The sequence below is a fragment of the Muscardinus avellanarius genome (genome assembly GCF_963383645.1).
Source record: "Muscardinus avellanarius genome assembly, chromosome: 20".
In the NCBI taxonomy this organism is placed as follows: domain Eukaryota; kingdom Metazoa; phylum Chordata; class Mammalia; order Rodentia; family Gliridae; genus Muscardinus; species Muscardinus avellanarius.
Window position 1 is genome coordinate 9,028,237 of NC_137806.1, and position 27,135 is coordinate 9,055,371.

Consider the following 27,135-nt stretch of genomic DNA (forward strand, 5'->3'; position numbering starts at 1 on the left):
GGACACATTTTCAGCTTTTAAATTGGTGTTTGAGTTATCTTCCTGACAAAAAAGATAGCATGTCTCATTGCAGATTTTTAGATTTATTTCAGCATGGGATCTTATGCTGCTTTAACAAGTAGGGTAAAGAATGTGCCTCAGAAATAGTTTTCTTCCTGTTCAGAATTATCAAGGGTCAGTAAACTTGCTTGTAGAGGGTCAGATAATAAAAATATTGTAGGTGCCGGGCATGGTGGCGCGCGCTTGTAATCCCCGCGCTTGGGAGGCAGAGACAGGAGGATCGCACAGGTTCGAAGCCAGCCGCGCTGGCTTAAGAGACCCTGTTTCCAAATAAAAAAGTATGAAATAGGTCTGGGAGTGTAGCCCAGAGGTAGAAGGGTTTCCCGGAACCCCAGTATCACCAAAATATTTAAAAATTGCAGGATTTGTGGGTCATTTGGTTTCTGTCACAACTATTCATCTCTGCTGTTAGTGTACAGAAGCAACTCTAGGCATATAAATTAATGTGGCTCTGTTCCAATGAAACTGTATTGATAAAAATAGCAGGTTAGAGTTCACCCCTGGGGCACCTAATCTGTGTATCTGCTAGTAGAGGAAGGTGCTAGTTTTTATGTATTTCATGTTCTAAGTCGGCGTGGTGGCTCTCAGTACTTGGGAGGCTGAAACAGGAGGATCACAGGTTCGAGGACAGCCTCAGCAGTTGAGTGAGACCCAGCAACTTAGGGTACAGGAAGCACAATGGTCCTGACGGGAGCTTACTCACAGTTGGCTTGTCAGCACAAAACACACAAAAAAGAAAAAAAAGACAAACTAAATTCTGACCATAGAACTACAAATTATTTGGGGGCCTTGGAACGTAGCTCAGTGGTGGAGCATATGGCTTAGCATGCACAAGGCCCTGGGTTCAACCCGTAGTGCCAGAGAGAGAGAGAGAGAAAGGGTAAGAGACAGTCTACACAAATCTGATAGACGTTAGGTTTTTTATTTTTTGTTTTGTTTTTGGCGGAACCCAGGGGCTTTCCTACCTCTGGGCTATACTCCCAGACCTATTGTCTACTTTATTTGGAAACAGGTCTCACAAAGTTGCTGAGAGCCTAAGTGGCTGAAGCTGTCTTCGAACCTGTACGATCCTCCTGTCTCAGCCTCCCGAGCGCTGGGATTACAAGCGTGCGCCACCACGCCCGGCTAGATGTTAGGATCGAAAACATTGCCTGGAAAATCCTTTCAGTGTGAACCTGAAAGTTACAGATCTGGTTCTCCCCATATTCTCTAACTAGATAGAGTCGGATTCTCTTCCACTGCGACAGGCCATAATATCTTACAAATGCATGCTTTTATATGTTAAAGCGAGCTTGAATAGGATAAAGTGTTAATTGGTTTACATTATCATTACTGTCAGAAAAAAATACTTAAATGCACTTCTAACACTTGACCTACGTATTCATGGTAAAGTACACAGTTAAGCCAGGGTGATGGTGCAGCCTTGTAATCCTCGTACCTGGGAAGGCTGAGACCAGAGGGTCACAGGCTCCAGGGCGGCCTCAGCAACGAAGTAACACACTCAAACATAGGGTCATTCTAAATTCAACCTACACTCCCAGCCCGTCTTTTATTTTTTATTTTGAAACAGGGTCTCACTAAGTAGCTGAGGTTGGCCACAAACCTGCGATTCTCCTGTTTCAGCCTCCCAAGTACTGGGATTATAAGTGTGTGCCGCCACGCCTGATTTAATACACTTAATTTTATATTTATCGGGTTCCTTTGGGTCCCTGTGTTAAGCTTGAAGCAGGAGTGGCAGCTGAGTCGTTTGCTTTTATACCTGCCATAGACTTCAGTCATGGGTGAGTTTTGTTCTTGGTGGTGGTGGTCCCTCCCCACTTGAGACATATGTAACTTTAGTGTACTTTTCATTTAATACCGCAAGAAGAGGTGACATGCAAGAAGAAACGTGTTACTCTCAGTCCACTTGAAGATGCCGAGATAAGTAGAAACACATATGCCTCGTGTGGAGGCACAGGCCTGTAATCCTACTACTTGGGAGGCTGAGACAGCAGGAGTGCAGGTTCAAAACCAGCCTCAGCAACTTAATTAGGCTCTCAGCAACTTATTGAGACCCTGTTTCCAAGTGAAAATTAAAAGTGGTCTGGGAGAAAAACTTGGAGGTAGAATTCCCTTGAGTTCAATCCTCAGGACCACACACAAACACAGCAACAAAAATCACACATGCCTCCCCTCAGAAGCCAGTCATCTTTTAATAGGGAGAGGTGTGTTTAATAAGTAGATTATAAAGTGTGAAGGAGGGACCTGGAGCAGGGCTTTTTTTTTTAATCTTCATGCCATAAGCGCCTGTAATTTACATGAAATGTGTGTGTTTCCGTGACCCATTTTCTGGGGAGACTCTTCATAGTTTCTAAAGAGAGAAAGGGGTTAGGAGCCACTAGTGGGTGAGGAACCGTCAAGAAAGAAGTGCAGAGGAATGATGTCAGGCCGGGTATTGAAAAGATTAAATAGGCATTGCCTGATTGGAGGGCAGGCAGAAACTAGCTAATGCAATCTATGAAAGACAGACCGCGTGAATATGTGAAAGTAGAGATTACTAGGTCAGGAAGGCCTGCCCGCAGTAGAGGGGTCTCATCCCATTCTGTGCTTCTGGGCCTGAAGGGCGGTAGAGGAGATCAAGCCAAAGGAAGATACAGGGCGCGTGTCTTAATGTCAAGCTGCCGAGGCTGACCATTATCGACCTTGGTTAACTTTTATATATTATTGAATGATATTTGATAGTATTAAACAGTAGTCCTTTGAAGGCAGGTCTAAGAAGTCCACTTCACGTTTCCGTCATCCTGGCAGGGGTTCTCCTGGGGGCTAGCCTGGCGGGGCACACCTGCTGAGTGGTAGTCACCATTGCAGTTGGTAGTGACTTTAACAATTCAGCTGTGACCACAGTCCCTAAGCTTTTGGTAAAGTAGTTACATGATCTAGATTATACTTTTAAATTAAAAATCTTACATAACCATTTTATGTTCTACTAACCCATATGAAATTGCTTATGTTTTTTTTTTTTTTTTTTTTTTTTTTTTTTTTTTGTGGTACTGGGGGTGGAACCCAGAGGCTTTCTACCTCCGGCCTATCCTCCCAGACCTTTTTTATATTTTTTTGGAAACAGGGTCTCACTGAGTAGCTGAGGCTGGCTTTGAACACGTGCGAACCTCCTGTCTCAGCCTCCCAAGCGCGGAGATTACAAGCGTGTGCCACCACGCCTGGCATAATGTGATTTTTGACCTACAAAAATGGCATTGATATTGTTCAACCCAATACATTTAATAATTCCATTATTATTATTACGTGTGTGTGTGTGTGTGTGTGTGTGTGTGTGTGTGTGTTTATATTTTACTAGGGATTGAACCCAGGGGCATTTTACTTTCAAGCCATGCCCCAAGCCTTATATTATTTTGAAACAGAGTCTCACTAAATTTCTGAAGCTGTCATGGAACCTGTGATCATCCTGTCTCAGCCTCCCAGGTACTTGGATTCCAGGATTGCACCACCATTCCTTGCTTCCTTTCTATTCTTAATAATAGACTTCTGCTTTATTTGCTTCTAGGAGTAGATCCTCTCTGTTGTGCTTTATTGCTTTTATCTGAATTCACAGTAAAGATAATTCTCTAAATGTGAAAACATGTCTGCAAGCTTCAATTGTTTGAGGCCCTGAAATACAATCCAAAACTCTTTATTTCCTTAGAAAATATAGATCTTGCTTGTGTCCCAGCTATCTGAGAGTTTTTTCTTTTTCTTTTTCTTTTTCTTTTTCTTTTTGTATTGTGGTACTGGGGATTGAACCAAGGCGTTCTACCTCTGAGCTACACCCTCATCCCTATTTTTTATTCTTTATTTTGAAGCAGGGTCTCACTGAGTTGCAGAGGGCCTCACTAAGTAGCTGAGGCTGTCAGCGAACCCCGATCCTCCGGTCTCAGCCTCCCGAGTGCTGGGATTACAAGCGTGTGCCACCAGGCCTGGCTTATTCTTTATTTTTGAAAGAGGGTCTCACCAAGTTGCACAGAGCCTCACTGAGTCGCTGAGGTCTGAGAGGTTTTATGGTGAATTCACAGTAAATGGCTTACGGTTTCTTCTGTTAGCTTTTAGTTTGGATGCTGAGCAGCCTGATTATGATTTGGATTCTGAAGATGAAGTATTTGTGAATAAATTGAAAAAGAAAATGGACATCTGCCCATTGCAGTTTGAGGAAATGATTGACCGTCTAGAAAAAGGCAGTGGTCAGCAGGTACAACGTCGTTTGTATATATTGTGTGTCCAGATGCTGCGTAACCGTCTCTCATGGGGACAGTACTATTGAAGGGGTAAGAAGCAGGCTTTGGAGCGGAAAGGCATGAGTTACATCTCACCTCTGCCTTTTAGATTAAGATTAATTAAGATTTTTAGATTAAAAAATAATTAAGATTGCTGTTAACCTATGCAATCTTAAGCAATATGTTTGCATCCTACTGTGCCTCGGTTTCCCCTTCTGTAAAATAGAGGCGATAAACTTAATAGGATTATTGTGAAAATTAGGTAGAAGCTTGTGCACAGGGCGCCAGTCGTGGCTGCCGTGTGAGATTGGACGTGAGTCTGTGAGGTCGACGCTGTGCCGGTTCTGTCGTTTAAATTTAGGCGTGCTGCTGTTGAACCCCGTCCGTCTTATATATGACAATGACATAATGGTTTTACATTTAGCCAGTCAGTCTTCAAGAAGCCAAACTACTGCTAAAAGAAGATGATGAGTTAATTAGAGAAGTCTATGAATACTGGATTAAAAAGAGAAAAAGCTGTCGAGGGCCATCTCTTATCCCATCAGTAAAACAAGAAAAGAGAGACGGTTCCAGCACAAATGATCCTTATGTGGCTTTTAGAAGACGTACTGAAAAAATGCAGACTCGAAAAGTAAGTGAACTTGTGGATTTTTAAAAGTTTATTTTCAGCTGGGCATGGTGGCGTGCACCTGTAATTCTGGTACTTGGGAGGCTGAGACAGGAGGATCTCAGGTTTGAGGACAGCCTCAGCAAGTAGTCAAACTCTCATCAACCTAGCAAGACCCTGTTTCAAAATAAAAATAAAATACGACTGGGGATGTAGCTCAGAAATAGAATGCCCCTGGATGCAACCCCCAGTACCACACACACAAAATTTTTTTCTCTGTAAGAATCTTTGTGGTCATTAGTATCTTAGTTCTGTAATTAGTTTTGTTCAAGCGTGACTTTTTTTACTTGTACATTGTGATTACATGTTGAATATTACTTTCTTTACAGTTAGAATGAAAGAATCTAATTTAAAATAAATTGACCTTAATAATTATGGAACTGTTAACAGTATTTTAAGGTTAAGCCACTTAAAAATCACAGACAAAATTGGTTTCTGGGTGAAGCATACTCCCTGGAGTATGCTTATATATTTTAATATATCTTAACTCTTCAAATATATACACTCTTATGGATCAGTGCCACTAGGAGTACTTATTTTCACATTAAACAACTTTGCAGAATCGCAAAAATGATGAAGCCTCTTACGAGAAAATGCTCAAGCTGCGCCGCGATCTGAGCCGAGCCGTCACCATCCTAGAGATGATAAAGAGGAGAGAGAAGAGCAAGCGGGAGCTGCTGCACCTGACACTGGAGATTATGGAAAAGAGGTAGAATCATCCTAGTAGCATTCGCAAGTATGATAATAGCAAGTTTGTGTATTGAGCTCATTTCTTTTCTAAGCCGTTATCTGTAATTACAGAAATATCTCTTAATAATAGAGACTAACTATGTAATGTGCTGCTATGATAATTTTACATGCATTTATGTATTTTCTTTAAAAGTGACTGAGCTAACAGTAAAATATAATCTCTATTGTTCCTATTTGAGTTGTGTTGAGAGCCTATGTGGAAATATTTGCCAATTCTTAAGTTTCTGTTTTATTCCCACCAATACTGGTTATGTGTATATACACATACAGAGACACACATTTTTTAATACTTGGCTTTTAATTAAAAGTTTAAAGAAGGAGGGGGAAGCCCATAAATCCTACCAGTCAAGTAGCCATTCAGTGAGGTGCGCAGTGAACACTTCAGGCCTCACTGCCCTACTTCTGCGCCCCGACCCCGAAGAAAATCACTGTGAAATTTCTTTCAGAAAAGTTTTATAGTATAGGCAACTCTAATTAGCCCACAGATCCTCAGCACTATTTTAGGTTTTTTTTTTTTTTTTTTTTTTTTTTGCGGGTCTGGGAATGGAACCCAGAGGCATTTGACCTTCGAGCTACAACCCCTGCCCAGTTTTTTATTCTTTATTTTGAAACCGAGTCTCACTGAGTTGCGGAGGGCCTCGCTAAGTAGCTGGGGCTGGCCGCGAACCATGATCCTCCCGTCTCAGCCTCCCGAGTGCTTAGGCATTAATTTCAGCTTCTCCACCAAGTCTGTCGCCAAGATTGTCACGCTAAAGTACACCTTTTGTCTTTTCCCACAGTCGTTACGTGCCAAGAAAAGGCCGTGAGCCGAACACAGGAAAGAACCAAAGGGCTCGTTTAATCTCCATTTGAGTAGACAGTCCACAGATGCTACGGTTTAAGTGACTCTTACCTTAAGTGCACTTGATGCCTACAATTATATTTTAGTCCATTACTGATGGTCATAAGGATACAGACTTATAAAAGTAACTTTTAAAAACTTACTGTCCCCCCAGCATTATTTAGGAGTAATTGACAAGAAGTGTGCATTTTCGTATATTGTGCGTTTTTATATGGTGATCGAGGGGTATAAAATGAATGCGCCTAGGGACCTCGTGTACAGCACGGTCACAGTGCGTTGTGCTAAAATTGGTTCAGAGAGCAGGTCGCAAGTAATCTCCTCCCACCTCACGCAGGCAGCTCCGAGCCAGCGGGTGCATTAGCTAATTAGAGTGGTTGCGGTATGTTTAGCAGAGCACCGCGTGCTCTTTGAATTCACAGTTTTAACTTCCTGTTTTCCAATTTCAGGTATCATTTGGGTGACTACAGTGGAGAGATCATGTCTGAGGTCATGGCGCAGAGACAGCCAATGAAGCCTGCTTATGCTATCCCTGTCCCGATTACTAACAGCAGTCAATTTAAACACCAGGAAGTGATGGATGTGAAGGAGTTTAAAGTTAATAAGGTGATTGCCCCTTTTGTGATGACTGTCTGATAATGGGGTAGTAATTTCTCGTGAGAGAGAGTAAAAAGTAAAAATGCATCTCTATCCTGAAGTGTGCAGCAAAGCTTCAATGGTTATGGCATATTACAAAGAAAAGAAAAGAAAAGAAAAGCTAGCCAGAAGCCGGCCGTGGTGTAATCCCAGTACTTGGGAGGCTGAGACAGGAGGATTGCAGGTTCAAGGACAGCCTCAGCTACTCAGTGAAGCCCTCTGCAACCTTGTGAGACCTTGTTTCAAAATTTAAAAATAGGCTAGGGATATAGCTCAAAGGTAGAATGTCTCTGGGTTCCATCCCCAGTACAGCAGAGAGGGGTGGGAAGGGAGAGGGGGGGGGGAGGGAGGAGAAGGAGGGAGGAGGAAGAGGAGGAAGAGGAGGAGGAGAAAGGGGGGCAAGCAAAAGCTTGCAGTCACAATTTTTTTTTTTTTTGGTTCTGTTATTTCCATATAAAGAGAATATCTGTTACTATAACATAAACAAAATACCTTACCAGTTGTAGGATTATCGGGTGTTCAAATAATCCAAGCAAATTGTGGGGGTTTAGGGAGAGCTCCACGCTGTCCTGGTGTGGAGAGCCGGCCCCGTGAGCGCGGCCGTGGCGTGAGGTGCAGAACACCGGGACATCCCGCGTCTCTTCCTAGTAGTTCGTCGTGTAGATCATGGTTTAGAAATAGGAGTAGTTCAGCAGATTAGAACTGAAGCCCGTGCTTCACAATGGTGAAGGTTAAAGTTAGGGAAAATAAGAGCAGCCGAGGGGATAAAGAAGGCAGTTCAGCGGCGCCTCCTTGACAGAGGTGTGCCAGGGCGTCAGTATCTGTGTAGGTTTGTATGAAATGTATCGTGAAACTCGAAGCTCACCAGTTTAGTCTGAGGGGTGAGTGAGTCTGCCATCGATTTTATGTTCCCCCATATCATGTAATATGTTCAAGTGTTTTTATCGGGACGGAGAGTTCAAACCTAAGGCCACCCTGACATGCCACTTAGAATAATGCCTCCGCAGCCCGAGCGTCCATCGTTGAGAGCAGTGCCAGGGACTCTTAGAGAAACGTGGACGTTTTGAGTTTAAACAGTGTTGGGAAGTTAATCAGAACAACAGAGTTACTCACTTTGAAAATCTAAAAAGTTAGGGTCATACTTCAAAATATTTCCTTTTATTTATGTACATATATCAACTGTAGGCAAACTAAAATTTCATCCTTAATCTGCCAGGCGTGGTGGTGCACGCTTGTAATCCTAGCACTCGGGAGGCAGAGACTGGAGGATTGCGGTTCGAGATCAGCCTCAACTACTTAGTGAGGCCCCTTGCAACTCAGTGAGACCCTGTTTCAAAACCTAAAGAGTAGCTGGGCTTCGTGGCTCCCGCGCTTGGGAGGCAGAGGCAGGAGGAGCGCGCAGGTTCGAAGCCAGCCGCGCTGGCTTAAGAGACCCTGTTTCCGAATAAAAATATAAAATAGGTCTGGGAGTGTAGCCCGGAGGTAGGAGGGTTTCCAGGAACCCCACTACCCCCCCCAAAAAAAAAAAAACTAAAGAATAAAAGTTAGGGCTGGGGATGTCACTCAGAGGTAGAATGCCCCTGGGTTCCATCCCCAGTACCACAAAAAAATATATATTCATGCCTGATCTAAATTCTGCATATATTAGTCCTGGCCCTGTCTTTATAATTTAGTGGGCATTCCCTCACTTTTAGCATCCTGAACCCTGCGTGGCTCCCTAGCTCACTGCAGTGTTACCCTTCAGTTATGTTTAAAGATTAAACTCTTGTAATGACCCTGTTTCGTACTTTGCACACGTCAGCAACGTGAGCCTTCACATATGAAATACTTCAGAGTCCTCCAAGTCAATTACAGGGATTGTTTCTATTATCTTGATCATTTTATTGTAGTATAAGTAATTGGATTTCAAATTTTATTGAGTAAGATTGAGCTTTTGAGTTAAATTTGTAGAAAACTACCATTTAATAACAGTCTTAACTTTTAAATAATGTTTTTGTTGCCATAGCTATAAAAAGCTATGTAGCCTTATAATAAAAAGCTATAGCTGTCTTTTATTTGGGTCCTTCCTCTTAGTATAGAAATTATAGAGATACCTTATAGTTTAATAGCTAACTTTTCCCAGTAAACCATAATGCCATTAACTACATATGACTTACCCAAAATACTTGGCATATTTACTTCCGGTGGTTCTTGGCCTGATCTTTATCTTGCTGACAGACACAGTCTTGCCTCTCCTACCCCTGCTGCACCACAGTCCTCCTCCTGACCTTTGCCCTCATCTGGCTACCCATTTCTCGCCCGCACTGTGTTCTGTCAACTCAACTGCTCTGGTGTCCATTTTATTTTATTCTGGCATTTCCCCAGCGTAATGACTTTATATCTGTGACCTGTGACACTACCAGCATCCAACCCTCTGGAAAGCTGTGGTCCTCCAGGAGGCCGGCCTTCACGGTTTGGAATTCTTCAGCTTTGTAGCTTCCCTTTCCACTTTGTTGACAGTTCCCTGTCGTTTGCTTTGTGACTATATAAAGTTGTTCTCATTATCATTTTTCCTCTACTGATGTGTTACTGCTTGAGAGTAACAATTAGACATATCTCTCTCCTTCCTTAGAATTTTCATAGAAAATTAAGAAAAATGAGAGGAGCCTGTGTAGTAAATAGTAATCACAGTTATAGGATTTCAAAAGCTGGGGAGCTTCTGTTTTGCCTCCTTTTACTTTGATTGAAACAAAATTGTTTCTAGGACTACGTCTGGACACAGTCCTACTCTCCACAGGCTGTGAGATGGCTAGGTAAAAGAGTGCTGTCCCCGAGGGTCACAGGTCCAGGACAGCCCAGAGCAGCGAGCCTCTCATCAGCCTAGCGAGACCACATCTCAAAACAAAATTAAAGTAGGGCTGGGGATGTACTCAAAGGTAGAATGTCCCTGGGTTCAGTCCTCAGTACCAAAAAAGATGAGTCCTGTCTCTTGTGAACAAGAATGCCCTCATCATAGCAATAAACTTCTTGGTTCGATTTCTCAAAAAACTGTAAGGCCTTAGAACATATTTTCTAGCATTATAACTAATTCACATCTTTGTTGCAGCAAGACAAAGCTGATCTTATCCGGCCGAAACGGAAATACGAAAAGAAGCCCAAAGTCTTACCATCGTCTGCTGCTGCTCCTCAGCAGACGAGTCCTGCTGCACTGCCAGTCTTTAATGCTAAAGATCTCAATCAGTATGACTTTCCCAGCTCAGATGAAGAGCCTCTCTCCCAGGTCAGTGTCTCTGCGAGTGTGTCTGCGAGCGTGCGGGGGCCGTGCTTGACCGGTTTCATTTGTTGCGTCTACAGGTGTTGTCTGGCTCTTCGGAAGCTGAGGAAGAGAATGATCCTGATGATCCCTTCGCTTTCCGTAGGAAAGCTGGCTGTCAGTACTACGCTGTAAGTTTCAGGCTTCGTAGGCAAGTAGCAGTGTTTGCCTTTAAGTGATGAAATGAAATAATTTGGATTTCTTTTTAAGCCTCACTTAGACCAAACTGGCAACTGGCCTTGGACGAGTCCTGAAGACGGAGGATTAGGGGATGTGCGGTACAGATACTGCTTAACCACGCTCACCGTTCCCGAAAGGTGCATTGGATTTGCACGGAGACGGCTTGGGCGCGGTGGACGGTAAGCAGGTTTGGGATTCCTAGCATAGGGGCAGTTTGTACAGTAGGGTCATCAGACTCAGTTCCTTTGTGCCCTTAACTGATTTGTTGGCTAAATTGGGATGGGGGTTCTACGGATTGAACCCAGAGTGCCCCCAGGCCTTTACTTTTGCCTCAGACCAGGGTCTCACTAGGTTGGTAAGAGTCTTGCTAAGTTACTGAGACTGGTGTTAAACCTGCGATCCTACTCTTGGCCTCCCACGTCCTGGGATGATACGCGTGTGCCCAGCACCTGGCTGGCTAGTACTCTTGCCTCTGTGCTTGGTTCTTAGCCGTAGCTTCCACAAGTGCTAGTGGATCCCACACGAATCAGCTCTTCTTCCCAAGATTGAAACCTCGGTTAAATTATCAAAGGATAGAATTTTCAGGAGAGGGAGTTCTCAGAAAAGGTGCAGACAAGTATCAGTCGTGATTTTATATATTGTGTTCAAGAAGCTATAAAAAGTTTTTAAGTTTTGGGAGAAGGATTTAATAGGGCAAGAACTGTCACATTAACTAATTTAATGGGTTATCTAACTTTTCAGCCCAAAGGATCCTTGCATGGGCCTAACTTGACATTCCTGTTGGTCAGGATTTTGTGTTCTTCCTTGAGCGATACACCGCCTTCATTATCTAAGTGCCTTTATGTGCATTGTTTGTATGTGGGGGAGGAAATAAATTGCAGAGCACACAAGGACAAAGAAAAGTAAAAATCTTTGATTGAAAAACAATTTTTAAAAAAAGAACCTTGAGCTGGGCGTGGTGGCGCACGCTTGTAATCTCAGCATTCAGGAGGCTGAGCAGGAGGATCGCGGTTCATGGACAGCCTCAGCTACTTAGTGGGGCCCTTTTAAACTCAGTGAGACCCTATTTCAAAATAAAGAATAAACATCGGGCATGGTGCCGCACGCTTGTAATCCCCGTGCTTGGGAGGCGGAGACCGGAGGATCGCACAGGTTCGAAGCCAGCCTCACTGGCTTAAGAGACCCTGTTTCCAAATAAAAATATAAAAAATAGGTGTCTGAGAGTGTAGCCCAGAGGTAGAAGGGTTTCCAGAAACCCCAGTACCACCAAAAAATAAAAACATAAAAAATAAAGAATAAAAAATAGGGCTGGGGGTGTAGCTTGGAGGTCAAATGCCCCTGGGTTCCATCCCCAGTACCGCCAGAGAAAAAAAATACCTTTTTCAGAAATTGAGATTTTGATCTGAATGAGCCAAATACTGAAATAATCAACTATTTATAGCTTTTAAATGTTCATTATGTTGTTATTCAGCTTTTTGGATGTTGGAGGAGAAAGAAAAATCTTTTTTCATATCACCTTTGAATAGCTGTTTTAAATTAATGCTGCATGTCTTACCGCTCACAGGGTCTTACTGGACAGAGCTCACTCAGACTATGACAGGATGTTTCGCCACCTGGATTTGGAAATGCTTTCCGCACAACCTTCTCCAGTCAATCAGTTTGCCAATACCTCAGAAACAAATACCTCGGACAGATCTTTCTCTAAAGACCTCAGTCAGATACTAGTCGATATCAAATCATGTAGATGGCGGCATTTTAGGCCTCGGACGCCATCCGTACAGGACAGTGACAATGACGAGCTCTCCAGTAGAAAATTGTACAGGAGCGTAAGTCGGACAGGAGCGGCACACCCTGGGACCCAGACCTGCGGCACCTCCGCGCAGAGTAAAGGCAGCGGCTCCGCACACTGCGGTACGTGTCGCCGGGGCCTGGCTCTTTGCGGGGTCGGGCGCGCCCGTTGGTGTGAGGTGTGGTCTGTAACATTGGTGCCTAGAAAGCAATGAAGTGTTCACGTGAGCCTGGTTCAGTGCTGTGGTGCAGGAGCTCGTGTGTGTGTGTGTCTTCATTTAAAACGCCCACAGGGCGGTTCTTGCCACAGTGTGGCATTTGTTTTCCTGGGTGCGCTCTGAACCATAACATTTCATCTGCTGTATTTTCAAATTAAATGAAGTGAAAATGGACCCTGAGTTACTGTTTTACACTTGAACACTTTTCTAGTCTTTTATCTAGTAAGTCTACATAACTTACATGCTGACAAAATAATTCAGGATGATTTATGAGAGAAACTAAACTTAGGAAAATATGTGAGTTTAAAGGATTATTTTAAAATTTTTAAAGTTTTAGATAATAGCTACTTATTATGTATTTTGAAATGTATGTAAAATAAATGCTCTCTAAAAATGTTCCTATAATCCATTGAAAGCACAAGTCTGCAGTATTTGAGGAATATAGATTATCATCGCTATTAAAATTATGTTGCTCAGCTTTTAAGGTAATTTAAATACGAATTTTTGAAAGCCTGTTAAAGTTACAGTTAAAGAACCACCTTAGATATGAACACCTGCTGTTATTCTTAAAGGCCTTCAGAAAAAACAAAATGAGAAACTTTTCAATATGAAGACATAAATAGTGTGAGTATGGAGATTTTCAAAGTGTAAAATTGTAATAGTTTTCTTTGATAATTAACCTTTCGGAGCTGTATAAGATTCTTTTGAGACTTGTGGCTGGGCGTGGGCACATACCTGTTATATCAGTACTTGGGAGGCTGCGATGGTAGATGGCAGGTTCGAGGCCAGCCTCAGCAACTCAGACCCCATTTCAGAGTAAAAAATAAAAGGGGCTGGGGGCAGCTTGGCGTTAGTATGTACATGGGCTCAGCCCCAGTACCAAAAATAGATATAAATTTTCGAGACTTCTCAGAGAAAACAGCCATATCTTATAATCTATATCTTCTGCCCCTAAAAAGAGAGAAATCAAAGTGTATGACTGTCCTGAAGAAATTAATTTCGATGCTGCTTAAGTAGGCATATCAGTGTCAATTGTAAAACTTCCTCTTTTGTTTATCAGTGAACATTACCAAAGTTAGGTGAGAAAATTTTTTAGCATCCTTATAATCTCTTTTACATCTCCTTTCCCCTATGTTTGTAACACAACTTTAAAAGATAGGTTAACATTAATTTTTATTATAATTTGTTGTGTTCAATTTCCTCTGAAATTTAGCTCGATTTTTCTATATGCTTAAGAAATATCTACAGTATAGGGCAGCCACTGTTTATTCTTTCATGTCTGCAATTATTAGAGACCTAAAGCTTTCCTCTTTACCGTCTGTAAGCTGAAGTGCAGTTACATTAAGTGGATCTGACTGCAGGCCCCTGAGGGGGATGGAAATTTAGCTGTTCACATGTCATACAGGAAGAAATGTATTTTCTAGAGTATCTGTAATGGGCGAGGAGGATGATCCTGTTCTACAGGGTCCCTTGCTTTGCCTCCTCATTTATAGGTCAAGCATCTTCATTTATAGGTTAACCAATTCTTTGTAATTGTGGTTTTACAAAGAAAAACATTTTTCATACAGCATGGCCCCAAACACAAACCATATATCTTTATCTCGTACTTAAACCAAAGAAACCAGTACAGAAAACACTGGTTGTGTTGAGTTTATCAAAAGAGAAGCCTCCATCAGGAGGCTCTCAAGGCATCATCAAGGCTTGACTTGGACTTTGTGACCTCAGAATCATGTTAAATATTAGTTTCTTGTTATATTTTCCTGCTGCTTAAGCAAAAATTATCATTTACTTTATTGATTGATTGATTTGTGGTACTGGGGATGTACCCAGGGGCATTCTACCTCCAAGCTACACCCTAATCCTATTTTATTCTTGTATTTTGAAACAGAGTCTCACTAAGTTGTTGAGGGCCTCGCCAGGTAGCTGAGATTGTCCACATAACTGCAGTCCTCCTGCCTTAGCTTCCCAAGTACTGGGATTATAAGCATGGGCCACCATGCTGTGCTTCAAAATTATCATTTTAAATATTAAAGTTATACTTAAAGTGACATAGTGGTGCCTTCGGTCCTGGCTCCCTTTTCTGAACAAGCATCAAGATTCCATTTGTCTTAGCCACACCAGCTAGAGAGCCTCTGCTGCGGCTCGTGGCATCTTTGAGCTCGCCTCCCTCCCTCCTGGTGTACCGAGTCACAGCCGGGCCCTGTCCTGCGGGCCCAGGCTAGGAGCCTCCTCAGCCAGTGTTACTGAGTCTGGACCTTTCCGCACTGTGTAGGAAAGTGATTAAGTGTTGTTGAGGATCTTGGAGAGACTGAACATGTATTTAAAATTTCTAGGACCGTGTTTTAGTACTAAAGGAGAAGTTGGTTTTTTTTTGGGGGGGGGGGAGTCTGAGGATAGAAACCGGGGGCATTCAACCTCCGAGCTACACCCTCTGCCCTATTTTTTATTCTCTATTTTTGAAACAGGGTCTCACTAAGTTGCGGAGGGCCTCATTAAGTAAGTAGCTGAGTCTGCGAACCGCGATCCTCCTGTCTCAGCCTCCTGGATGCTGGGATTACGAGCGTGCGCAACCACGCCCAGCTATTTTTAATTTTTAATGGCTAGTATGTGATTTGGACAGTTTCCAAATAAAGTTTCTTGTTTTTATGTAGAATAGGATCTTTGAAAATATAGTGTTCATTGACTTAAGTATTCATGAGAGTTCTTTTATAATTCAGAAAGACTGAAAACAGAACTGGTTTTTTTTTTTGTTTTTGTTTTTAAGTCTCACTAAGTTGCGGAGGGTCTCACTTAAGTAGCCAAGGCTGACCATGAACTAGTAATCCTCCTGCCTCCGCCTTCCAAGTACTGGGATTACAAGTGTGTGCCATCAAGCCAGGCTATGTTTGCGTATTTTAAACAGAGTGCGCCAGTTGATGATCTAGACTCCATCTTCCCCAGCTGCAATCTGAAGGTACTTCCTCTGAGCGCCTGTCACCTCGCTTTGAGAACTTGTGTTGGTCTGTTCTAGCCACAGGAGCTGCGGGGAAATTGGGTCAGGGTTCGTGGTCAAGTTCTTTTGGTTTGAGGGTCTGGGTTAGAAAGGCTGCTTCCCTAGACTTAAACCTACAGATTTGTGCTTTCCTGTGGAAGCACTGTAGCACACTTGCACCCCAACATCATAATGCCCTTCAAATGTGCAAACTACTGTCATCGCCTGGAATCCCAGCACTCGGGAGGCTGAGACAGGAGGGCCACAGGCTCGAGGCAGCCTCAGCGACTTAGTAAGACCCTCTTTCAAAGTGAAGATTAAAAAGAGCTGGGGTGTGACTCAGAGGTAAATATCCCTGGGTTCAAGCCCAGTTACAAGGAAGTCACACGGTGTCCTCCCCTGGTCCAGCTCCCAGCTCAGCATGCTCAGCTTTCCAGCATTTTCTTATAAAATTCCATCCAAAACAGAATCTGTTTCTGTGTTTCTAAGTTTCAAAGCTCATGGGTTTGTGCTCTGTCCCCTCCGTTTCCCACTACTGAATGTCTACGTGGCCCCGGAAATGTCCTGATCTCGGCCTTGTTTTCTGGTTTCGTGAAACACTTTTGATTCTAGATTTGTCTTTCCATAAATGACCGACTTGTCGTCCATCTTTGCATGAATTACACATTTGACTACAACCCCAATATCTGGAGGCAGATAACTCCCTTTTCTACCCTGGTAACCTCAGTCCATGCGTAGAGATTTGGGAGTGTGGTCACGTTCGTCTCCCATTTTGGCGTTTTGTGGACTAAGTTATAGTGGTGCCGTGACCTCAGTGCTTGCTTCTTACTCTTCTGTATTAATGATAACATACACCCAGTTCAGATTGTGTTTGTCCAGATTTACTGCCTTCCCTTAGTCCAGGTTTTTCCGCTCCTTGACACATCTTTTGGGCTTGAAGAAATAAGGGACCACAATGATCTCCTGATTTAATCTCTTTCATATTTAAAGGAAGAGACTGAGTCACAAAACTTTAAATGACCAGAAACATCCAGGCAAAATTTCCTAACACCAGCAAAGTTCTACCAAAAAATACCTTAATTCACGTAAATGGTGTTTTGTATATTGATCTTCAGTGAATACTAAATTACTGTTTTCTAGATGGGTAATGAGCTGACCTAAAAATGTCCCATTTTTTTAAAAATATCTATGACCTGGGAGGCTGAGGCAGGAAGATTGCAGGTTCATGGCCAGCCTCAGCAACTTAGAGGCCCTCCACGCCTTAGTGAGACCCTGTTTTAAAATAAAAAGTAAGGGGAAAGGTGGCTGAGTTCTCCCCGAATAGCTTTTTTTTTTTTAAACTGGAAATTTTACTAAGCATTTCTTACTAGAAAAGGCAAGACTGAAGCAGTACATTCAAACTTAACAGCTAAAGTGTACATCTCAAAAAAAGATAAAATTATCTAATGAATTAAGGATTTCTAGGTTTGAACAATTAACTTAGAGATTTTTTAAGATGAGGATAAATATTCTGTTAATTATGAGGATTTTCAGGACAGCATTAATTGTTGTAGAGTTTCTGCAGCTTTCGACCCAACCCATCTGTTCCATGGAAGTGTCGTGTTGACGACAGTTACTTTATGTCAGTGTTTAGGCATCATCCTGCTCTCAGTCTTGCCTGCAGATTTGTGGATTCCAAGCGTGGTAGAAAAAGAAAGGAGCTCATTGAGGGAAAGATGTTGATTAAACAGATTTGTGGCACGGACATAAAATAAATAAAATAAGAAAACCAATAGTTGAAGAACTCAGTTCAGTTCAAATATAAGAGCCTGCGTGGACATGAATAGCTTATGCCTTCTTGAATGCTAGTTCATGATTTTCTCATCCATTCACAATATTGTGGGATTTGTTACCAGTTGTACTAGGCAGAAACAGTGTCCTGGGGAATAGCAAATGATTCTTCATGAGTTATAAGTGAAAATTATAAAACTGGATGTAATATTCTAATGAAATTATCAGCTAGTTAACAAAACAGGTGAAAGTACTTTGAAAACATCAAACTTGAGAGTGAAGACATTTGTGTGATTTATAGATTCCCTGGTATCCAGGGATGCGATAACTTTTTTGTTGTAAAGTAATTCTTACTCAAACATGTCAAGCTTCTTAAAGAAGCCTCTTAAGTCAGGTGTATTGTGATTGTATGTGTTTTGTTTTTTGGGATGTTTTTTTTTTTTCTTTTTTTTTTTTTTAATTGGCAAAAAAAGAAAAAGGTTTCCTTTTTAAAAAGTGCACACGCTTTTTTGGGGGGTAATGAGTGAACATTTTTTTGTTTGTTTTTTAGAACTGAGCTCTCCATAGACACACATAAGTAGCATAACACAGTGTCTTTCCTCAGACATCACTCTGTACAGTAAATCAACATAGACAACTCCGTTCTTATTGACTGGATTTTTTCCAGGTGGGTTAATTGGGTGGGGAAAATTAATTAACATTGGAGCCTCTTTTCTACCTGTTAAACGTAAAGGATGGGTTCTTAAAAAAAAAAAGAAAGAAAGAAAGAAAGAAAGAAAGAAAGAAAGAAAGAAAGAAAGAAAAGGTAATAAAGTAATAAACCAACAACTTTCTCAAGTAAATCTTTATAATGATTAAAATTATAAAAGATGTAGAAGTTGGTATTTATAGTGGAAGCTATTAGGAATCACCTCAATTCATTGGGACGGTAATAGGGAGACAATAGAGACCGGATGTGATTATGAGATTTCTTCTCAGTTTTAGTGCAAGTTAAGTTCCAAATCTCTGGATTTAAAAGCTGCTACTGCTTTTCCACCCTGTCTAGCGCAGCTGTTAATGGGCTTACAGAGATAATGGTGTCGAAGCTTGGGAAGTGGGCAGACCTCTTTCCTATCTTCAGTTCAGGAAGCGAGTTTTCTTTTTTTAAATCCATGCCGCTCTTGTTAACTGTGGTAGGAAAAAGCTGAAATTTCCACTTGGAAGCAGTGTTTGGCAGGATCGTGAGCCTGTATCAGATGCTGTAGCTGTAGCCGTGTACGCCGCGCGGCAGCTGTGCGTCTTCCTGAGGGTTTCTCCATGTTCTTCCAGCGTTCACAGCCGAGCAGTACCAGCAGCACCAGCAGCAGCTGGCACTGATGCAGAAGCAGCAGCTCGCACAGACCCAGCAGCAGCACGCGGACAGCCGCGCCGCTGCCGGCACGCCACAGGTGAGGGCCGCCTTATGATTACCCCCGTTGTTTCCCACCAGCGCGCACCTCTAATTACCACCTGGTGCACAGACCTTGCATCTAACCAGCAGAAAAGTGGCTTTCGCCTGAATGTGCAGGGTTCAGAAAGAATGTTACAGGTGAGTATAGAAGCTGGAGCCTCTGCTCCCTATCTTAAAAAGTAAGATAAAAAGCACGGGTGGACGACATGGAGAGCATATGCTGTCCTCAGAGTCTGACCTGCAACTGTAAATGGAGCCTCTTTAGTGAATAACCCTAGCCCGCCCGCCTACCCATCCACTAACTTGGCTATCTTGGGCATTTTATTATTAAGATTTTTTTTTAATTATACCCAAATAACCTCTTTCACACTTGAAAGAGATTACTCTTAAACATAAAGCATGATAAATACTTGCAATGTAGACACATTTAAAAGGCTAGAACTTGAATGTCTTGTAAGAAAACTTCATTTTTGAGGCCTCTCAATTTTTAAGTTAAATTATGATATCATATTTTGTTACCTCTGTTTTTTAGGAGATAGTTACCTTACTATCCCAAAAATGCCTGTGTGTGTGTGTGTGTGTGTGTGTGTGTGTGTGTGTGTGCAAGGTAATTGAAAGAAGTCTACATATTCATTTGTTCCCTCTGTGTTTGCAAGTCACTGAAATGTTTGGCTAGCATATCTCACCTGGCATTTTGTGTTGGAGTCCTGCTCTTGCCACACAATAACGGGTTGTTTTGGCGATTGGCTTGCACATATACTCTCACATACAAAGATCAAAACTCCTAACCATTGGATGATTACTTTCCGTTCCTTGAACATACAGTTGTCAAAAGAGAAAGAGATTTCAGTGGCTGGACGTTCTCGTCTGTATGCAGATGGTTTTGCCATGTCTTTGTGGCTTTGGTACTAATTTGAGACTAGTTGTTATACTGAATCCATTTCCTTCGTATTTTCTTCTTAGGGTTTTGTGTCCAAGACTTTGGACTCTGCTAGCGCACAGTTTGCTGCTTCCGCTTTGATGACGTCAGAACAGCTGATGGGGTTCAAGGTGAAGGACGACGTGGTGCTCGGGATTGGGGTGAACGGCGTCCTCCCGGCCTCAGGTAGGGGCGAAGACATTTAGAAACAGACGGCTTTGCTTTCATCTGCGTGGCCTGTTTGTGTCCGGACCTCACAGTTGCGCTGTGTTGACACGCCTCTTTCTTTCTCTCTGCAGGAGTCTACAAGGGCTTACACCTCAGTAGTGGTACACCAACGGCACTTGTACACACGAGTCCATCGACGGCAGGTTCACCTTTGTTACAGCCTTCAAATACCACACAGACTTCAGGTTCCCACAGTGCACTGAGTCACCAGGGCACGGCTGCCAACTCTGCAACCACTCAGGTTCTGATTGGGAACAAGATGCGATTAACTGTACCTCCATCCGTGGCCCCCGTGAATGCTATTGCCCCAATAAATGCACGACATATACCTAGGACTTTAAGTGCTGTTCCTTCATCTGCCTTAAAGCTGGCTGCTGCAGCGAACTGTCAAGTGTCCAAGGTCCCATCTTCATCCTCTGTAGATTCAGTTCCAAGGTGAGCAGTTACCTTCACCCTACGTTGCTTGGAAAATGACGTCCAGCTTGAATCCCCTGGTGTCTCTGTCTGCCTGCTTCTCTTGTCTTTTCCGTTCTTCCCCGTTTACATATTCAGGGCATGGAAGTGACACCAGAACTAAGCAGACAAATGCTGTGAGTTCGTGTTAGTGGAAGCCGAGCGTGGTGGGCACGCATGGAATCCGATTTAGTGAAAGGTTGGAAATAGAGTTAAGGAGTTTAGGAGGGAGGTCAAAACACCAACCGGGTCATCAGAGACCGCTGCTCTATTTGGACCCAACCCGGCCCCCTCCAGAAAGTCAGCCGGCCTGGTGGGAGAGGGCGGGAGAGACCGATGGGCCGCGTCTGGAGAGTTGCGCGTAGTCCTGATTGGTCGACTGAGTCACACGGTGGATCGGAGGCGCCGACGTTTTATAGGCATGCCGGTTCTCTCGCGACCTCTGGAGTCTGCCTCGCGATGTTTGGAGTCTCACGATCTCCGCTTCCAGGGCTCCGCCTTCTGGGTTCCACCCCCTGTTCCCGTTACAAGATCACGTGGGGGAGGGGAGGGACCCAACTTAACACCTAGTACCTGGGAGGCTGAGACAGAAGGATCACAGGTTCAAGGACAGCCTCTGCAGCTTAGCAAGGCCCTATTTCAAACAAAAAAAAATAGGGCTGAAGGTGTGGCTCAGAGGTCGAGTGCCCTACATTAAATCCTCAGTACCAGATGTATGTGTATGTATTAGTGGAGAATGAACTAAGTGTAGTGAGGAGGATCGCATGTGTGGTTTGAAACATTAGCTTATCAAGTCCCCCCTTTTCTTCCTTCTCTGGATGGACGTTCTTCCCTGTAGAAGGTATCGTGTGTGATCCCTTCCATAGCTCCTTGTGTAAATAGAAGTTATAGAACCCACCAGCACTGGTATCGTGATCTGCTCTTAATGCAATGAACACAGAGACAGAATTCCTGCTAGGTTGACTTTTAATCAAGCCTATTAAATGTTAACGTTTAAAAATAATGCTTTTTTTCCCCCCAAAGTTCTAGGGGAGAAATAAAACAGAAACCTTTTTAGGTTAGTTAGAAAATAAGCTTAAAAGTATGCAGAGTTGCCAGGTGTGGGGTGCATGCTTGTCGTCCTAGTACTTGGAGGCTGAGACAGGAGGATCCCAGGTGCAAGGCCAGCCTCAGCAGCTGAATGAGACTCTCTTCAACCTAGCAAGACCCTGCGTTACAAAAAAAGAGGGCTGAGGGCGTATCTCAGACAGAATGCCCTGGCTGGGTTCAGTCCCTAGTATCACACACACCAAAAAAAAAAGCATGAAAAGCCCGTGTTGACCATGCAGGTAGCCGGGCGTGGTGGCACATGCGTAACCCCAGTACTAGGGAGGCTGAGACAGAAGGACTGCAGGTGTGCAGCCAGCCTCAGCAACTTAGTGAGGCCATTGGCAACTTAGTGGGACCCTGCTTCAAATAAAATGAAATAGGTCTTGGGGTAGAATGCCCCTGGGTTCCATCCTCAGTAACACACACACATACCCCAAAACAAAACTTGCAGATAATGAAAATTATTTTAGAGGCATCTTAAAGCACTGTATGATTGTCAAATTAATTGTATAAATGATGACTATAAATCTAATACAAGGAGAAATTTTTTTACACCAGGGGATTTCTGGGAATGTCCAAAATAATATCAGGGTTGGAGGTGAAAAAATTGGCAAATGGAGACGCAGAGTCGAGAGCCAGGCGCATTTAGTAGTTGGGAGGACACGGGTTTTCCTCGAGGCTTGGGAAGCTGGCTGGTGCATGTGCGGTGCAGGAAAGGCCGCCGGAGCGTTTGAAGGCCCGCGGGTAACAGGCCCAGTGGCCCGGAGGAAAGAGCAAGGGCCGAAGGGCAGAGTGTACTGCGCTCCAGCCCGTGAGCCCCGCCTGCTGTGCACAAGCGTGGCCCGGCCAGCCCCACGGGCTCGTCCGCGAGTCAGTCTGCTGTGGTTCTGACCTCACATCTGCAGCCTCCTGATTGTTATTGCTGTAGAATTACAGAACCATGGGCATCTGGAATGTGTAGGACGTTTTTATAACCCTGTCCCTTAGTTTAAATGATGGAGAAAAGGGTCCAGAGAAATCCAAAGCACTTAGCCCTATAAAACTCGACTCCTGTTTTTTCTTCTTTTTTGGGGGGTGGGGGGTTCCTGGAAACCCTTCTACCTCCGGGCTACACTACCAGACCCATTTTTTTATACTTTTTATTTGGAAACAGGGTCTCTTAAGCCAGGGAGGCTGGCTTCGAACCTGCGTGATCCTCCTGTCGCCGCCTCCCAAGCGCGGGGATGACAAGCCTGCGCCACCACGCCCGGCGACTCCTGTTGTTTTGAGTCCTAGCTCGGTAGCTGTCCACTCAACTAGCACGTGTTAGAACGCTGGCTTAAAGTCCTGACATGAACCTTAGTCATATTTTTTCCTGTCTTAAACTCTTAAAGGTTTAATATAGAAGGAAAGTAAACCTACAGTTGCCAAAAGTTGAGAGCTCTTTGTGTGTGTGTGTGTGTGTGTGTGTGTGTGTGTGTGTGTGTGTGTGTGTTTGTTGTTTTTTTTTTTGGTGCACTGTATTCATACATCATAGTGAGATACAAACTTTTGTAGACATACATGCACACATCGCCCAGTCAGCCCCCACCCGATCCCCACCCCATTCTCTCCCCATCCCTCCTTCCCATGCTTGGCTTAGTGGTTGACATCTAGTATTACAGCAATTTATCCAAAATTAAAAATGATAATTTCACATAACAGTTTCATTTGTCTGATACCAAGCTTGTGATGACTTAAAGATAACATTTCAATATTTCTTTTTGCTTTCTTTCTTACCAGAGAATATTTTTTTTCTACTTTTTTTAGGTGAAACTATCATATATTTATATGTTTATTTTTCAGAAAAAAAATCTATCCTAATATGGAATATGGACTCTAGATACCCAAATCGATCTTGAAAAAGATCAAAGCTAGAAGATATATATTTTTTTATTTCAAACCATATAAAGCTACAATAATTGAAACAGTGTAGTACTGTTCTAAAGGCAGATATATCAACCATTGGAGTTAAATAAAAGCCTAGAGCTAAATTCTTCCCTATATTGTCAAGTTATTTTTGACAAGGTTTCCACGAATATTTGGTGGTAGAAATAATAATCTTTTAACTAAATATTGTTGAAAAATAATAATTACATGGAAAAGAATAAAATTGGACCCTTACCTAATCCCATATACAAATATTAACTCAAAATAGATAAAAGACCTAAATATAAATCTTAAGACTATAAACTTTTAGAAGAAAATCTGGGTCATAAAACCTCACAACATTGAAATTGGCAGTGATTTCTTGGATATGATTTCAATGGCACAGGCAACAGAAGAGTATACAAACTCCCTAAAAAATAAAAAATAATGTATATCCAAAGACAATGTAAACAGATTTAAGAGTTACTAATAGAATGGGATAAAATATTTCCAAATGCTATATCTGAAGGTATATTAATATTACAACTAGACATCCTAAAAATTAACAACAATAAAGGCAAACAATACAATTTAGAGATAGGTAAAAGACTAACATAAATAATGAATCTCCACAGATAACCAATCTTAGTTGTCTGTTGGATGGGAAATCTTGTTTCTCTGGTTCTGGTGTGTGTTACCTATTTCTTCTTTGTAGTTAATCTCTTTGAGTATTTTCTCTAGCGCTGGTTTTGAAGACATAAATTCCTTCAGTTTCTGTTTGTCATGGAAGCTTCTTATTTCTCCATCTAATTTGATAGAAAGTTTTGCTGGGTAGGAAATTTTTGGCTGGAAGTTGTTTTCTTTCAGAGTTTGGAATATGTTACTCCAAGCCCTTCTGGCTCTCATGACTTGGTTTGGGAAGTCTGGAGTGATTCTAATTGGTTTGCCTCTCAATGTCACTTGGCCCTTTGTTTTTGTTGCCTTTAAGATTCTCTGCTTGGCTTCCACAGTGGTCATTTTGACAATTATGTGGCGTGGGGATCCTCTTCTCCGATCCTCTCTAAAGGGAGTTCTATAAGTTTCCTGGATCTGTATATCAACCTCTTGCTCTATGTTTGGAAAATTTTCTGCTATGACTTCCTTGAAGAGATTGTTGATCCCTTTGGTTTCACTTTCTTTTCCCTCCTCTATTCCAATTATTCTTAGGTTAGCTCTCTTAAAATGGGCCCATATTTCTTCAATGTCAGATTCCTGCTGTCGGATATTCTTTTCTAGATTAGAAACTATGCGTTCATTTTTGGAATGATCATCTTCTAAGAGCGAGATTCTATTCTCCATGTGTTCTAATCGGTTGTTTGTGCTTTGAATTGAGGACTTTACTTCATTAATTGCATCCTTTATCTCTTTTTGGCTCTCTCTGAATTCTTTTCGAAGCACCTCTATTATTTCTACAGTTATTTTCCTGATTTGATCTTCTAGAAATCTCTGATTTTCTGTTTTATCGGGTTCTGATGTTGTGGGGTTGTGGGCATTCATTGCCCCATTGTTATTCCTCTTTCCCATGATTTCGGAAGTTTGTGCCTTCTCTGGGTTCTTCCCTTGGGTCACTATGACTTCACTTAAGGTGCTCTGGATCTCGAGTCTGTAGTATCTCAGACCCCACCACTCCTTTACTGGGTTGTATCACAGAGTCTCCGACCCAGGGAGTCGATAGAGGCTGCTTTAGACTATGGGGGGTGCCAGGTTGCACGTTCTCCTATGGTGTGATATCTCTGCCACCGCCACTCCCCCACTGGGTCAAGTCCCAGGGAGTACAGTACTGGGATTTCTCCTCTGTGGCCCGCAGTTTGACTCACTGTTCTTGAGTACGCAGATGTAGCTGTACTGGACTCACTGAATTCACTGCTGCTGCCGCCGGTGGCAATATGGCGCCGCTGTCACGCCCTCGGCCGTGAGGCTGGCGTATTTTTTCTTCTCTGGTTTTGAGTTCCACTCTGAGTCCCTGCAGCGTGTGCTGAGCTCAGCCACTGGGAGCTTTAGATGCTCCCTGCGCCGAAAGATCCCGCCTGGCTGTTCCGCAGCGGCTCACCTCGGCTTGCTGTGGCCGTCCGGTGAACTCGCCGCTGCCGCCGTCAGTAGAGCGCTGCTGCTACGTCCTTGGGCGTGAGGCCGGTGTATCTCCTCTGTGGCTCTGAGCTCTGTTCTGAGTCCGCTTTCTCTCTGGAGCCTGGTGATTTTTTTGTTTCTCTGGTGATGGTGTTTTCTGGCTATGAAAGGCGCTGATTTTGTGGTAATGGAGATTGGTTGTTTTCTCGGTTGCCATCTTCCCGGAAGTCTCTTTGTGTGTTTTAACACCTTGGTTTCATTGGTAAAACAGTTGGCCATGGAATTTATAGTAGACATCAGCCTTTTTTTATTGTATATTCTTGATAATAAACCATCAAGGTTTATTTTTCTCTTGTCCCAGAAGTGTCATTTCCTCCTGTTACTAAAAGTAAGCTTTTTATTGGGAAGATAGTCTTCATTTGGTAAGTTTACTTGTTACAGAAGAGTAATTGTTTGAATTTTTCCACAGGGAAAATCATGAATCGGAGAAGCCAGCCCTGAACACCATAGCAGACAGCACAGTGGCGATGGAGGTGACGTAGCTCCGGCGGAGCGGCGGGCAGGACTCGACTCGGTGCTATGCATCAGTAGCATTTGAACGCAAGGGATGATGGGAGGCAGCGCATGCTCCCTGCGCGCTGTGGGACTCGACAGCGATGCCCATCTCTCATGCTTCAAGTTTTCTTTTCTTACTGTTAATAGGAAAAAATCAACATCTGTAAATTAAGAATACAGCAATGATCTGTACAGTGCCGCATATTTGTAATACCCTTGTATATATGTTACTTGAATACAGAGATGTTCATTTGTGATGCTTTGCACTTGGGGTGGGGGGGGGAGGTCAACTGCAACACAGAGTGTGAGACGAGGTTGTACAGAGATGAAATGTCGTCACATCATGCGCATGGTGCGGAACCTGCTGTTTTATCTATTTATTGTGCCGTGTTTACAGTTTTTGTACACTGTACCTTCATTGGTTCCTGTGCTGTAGTAAGTGTGTTAGGTAGCTGTGGGCTCCTTGGTATTTTGTTTGTAAATGGTATAACATAACTTGGTTCCCTCTGGGTCCTTGAGTTTTCTGTGTATCATGTGAAAAAAATGGTGACATACATAACAGAATTTTACAAAAAAAAAGGCATCAGTTTTTTAAAATGGGGAATGTACTGTTAATGGGGATCTTCCTGGTCTACTACCATAGGACAAGTAGCAAGCTAAATGAAGTCTCTTGAATCTTCCCGCCCGCCGCCCGCTGCGGAGCCGCTGGTACTTAAGCACTAATGTTACGTTGCTGCTGTACAACAGCCCAGTAGTCCATTTCCTTCCACACCAAAAAGTGTAAATCACGTATGCAAGTGGAGTCCTTCCAACTGGAGTTTATGTTGTCTTGCCCTTTTTTTAGCACAAAAAAATGTACTTTTTTATTGTCGAATTGTTTAGAAGACTTCATTCTTTACTTGTTCTTACAAAAAGGATATAAGGGAGAAGAACGCAGTGATCGCTCTACGTGTATCATTCCAGTTTCTAAAAACAGCCAGCCAGCTTTGTTCCTTTTAAGATTCTCCAGAAGGCTGCAAGGCCAGAACCACAAATATCGGGTGCCTTCCTTTGGA

The 27,135-nt window shown here is 42.9% G+C and overlaps 1 protein-coding gene across 4 annotated transcripts in view; it reads left to right on the forward strand.

Moving 5' to 3' along the window:
• Positions 1–26,067, forward strand: part of EPC1 (enhancer of polycomb homolog 1) — a gene marked incomplete at both ends in the record, with an annotated part of 59,267 nt that extends 33,200 nt beyond the window's left edge. The window contains 13 exons of one of the 4 annotated variants that reach the window (XM_080717043.1): positions 4,134–4,279; positions 4,729–4,935; positions 5,532–5,680; positions 7,009–7,165; positions 10,281–10,454; positions 10,529–10,618; positions 10,698–10,846; positions 12,232–12,578; positions 18,723–18,841; positions 18,913–18,981; positions 19,807–19,948; positions 20,062–20,425; positions 25,995–26,067. In XM_080717043.1, the coding sequence (XP_080573169.1) occupies positions 4,134–4,279; positions 4,729–4,935; positions 5,532–5,680; positions 7,009–7,165; positions 10,281–10,454; positions 10,529–10,618; positions 10,698–10,846; positions 12,232–12,578; positions 18,723–18,841; positions 18,913–18,981; positions 19,807–19,948; positions 20,062–20,425; positions 25,995–26,067 (2,186 nt within the window). The remainder of the gene's footprint in view (positions 1–4,133; positions 4,280–4,728; positions 4,936–5,531; positions 5,681–7,008; positions 7,166–10,280; positions 10,455–10,528; positions 10,619–10,697; positions 10,847–12,231; positions 12,579–18,722; positions 18,842–18,912; positions 18,982–19,806; positions 19,949–20,061; positions 20,426–25,994) is intronic. The other 3 variants (XM_080717044.1, XM_080717045.1, XM_080717046.1) reach the window with 3 other exon arrangements.
• Positions 26,068–27,135: the final 1,068 nt, after the last annotated feature.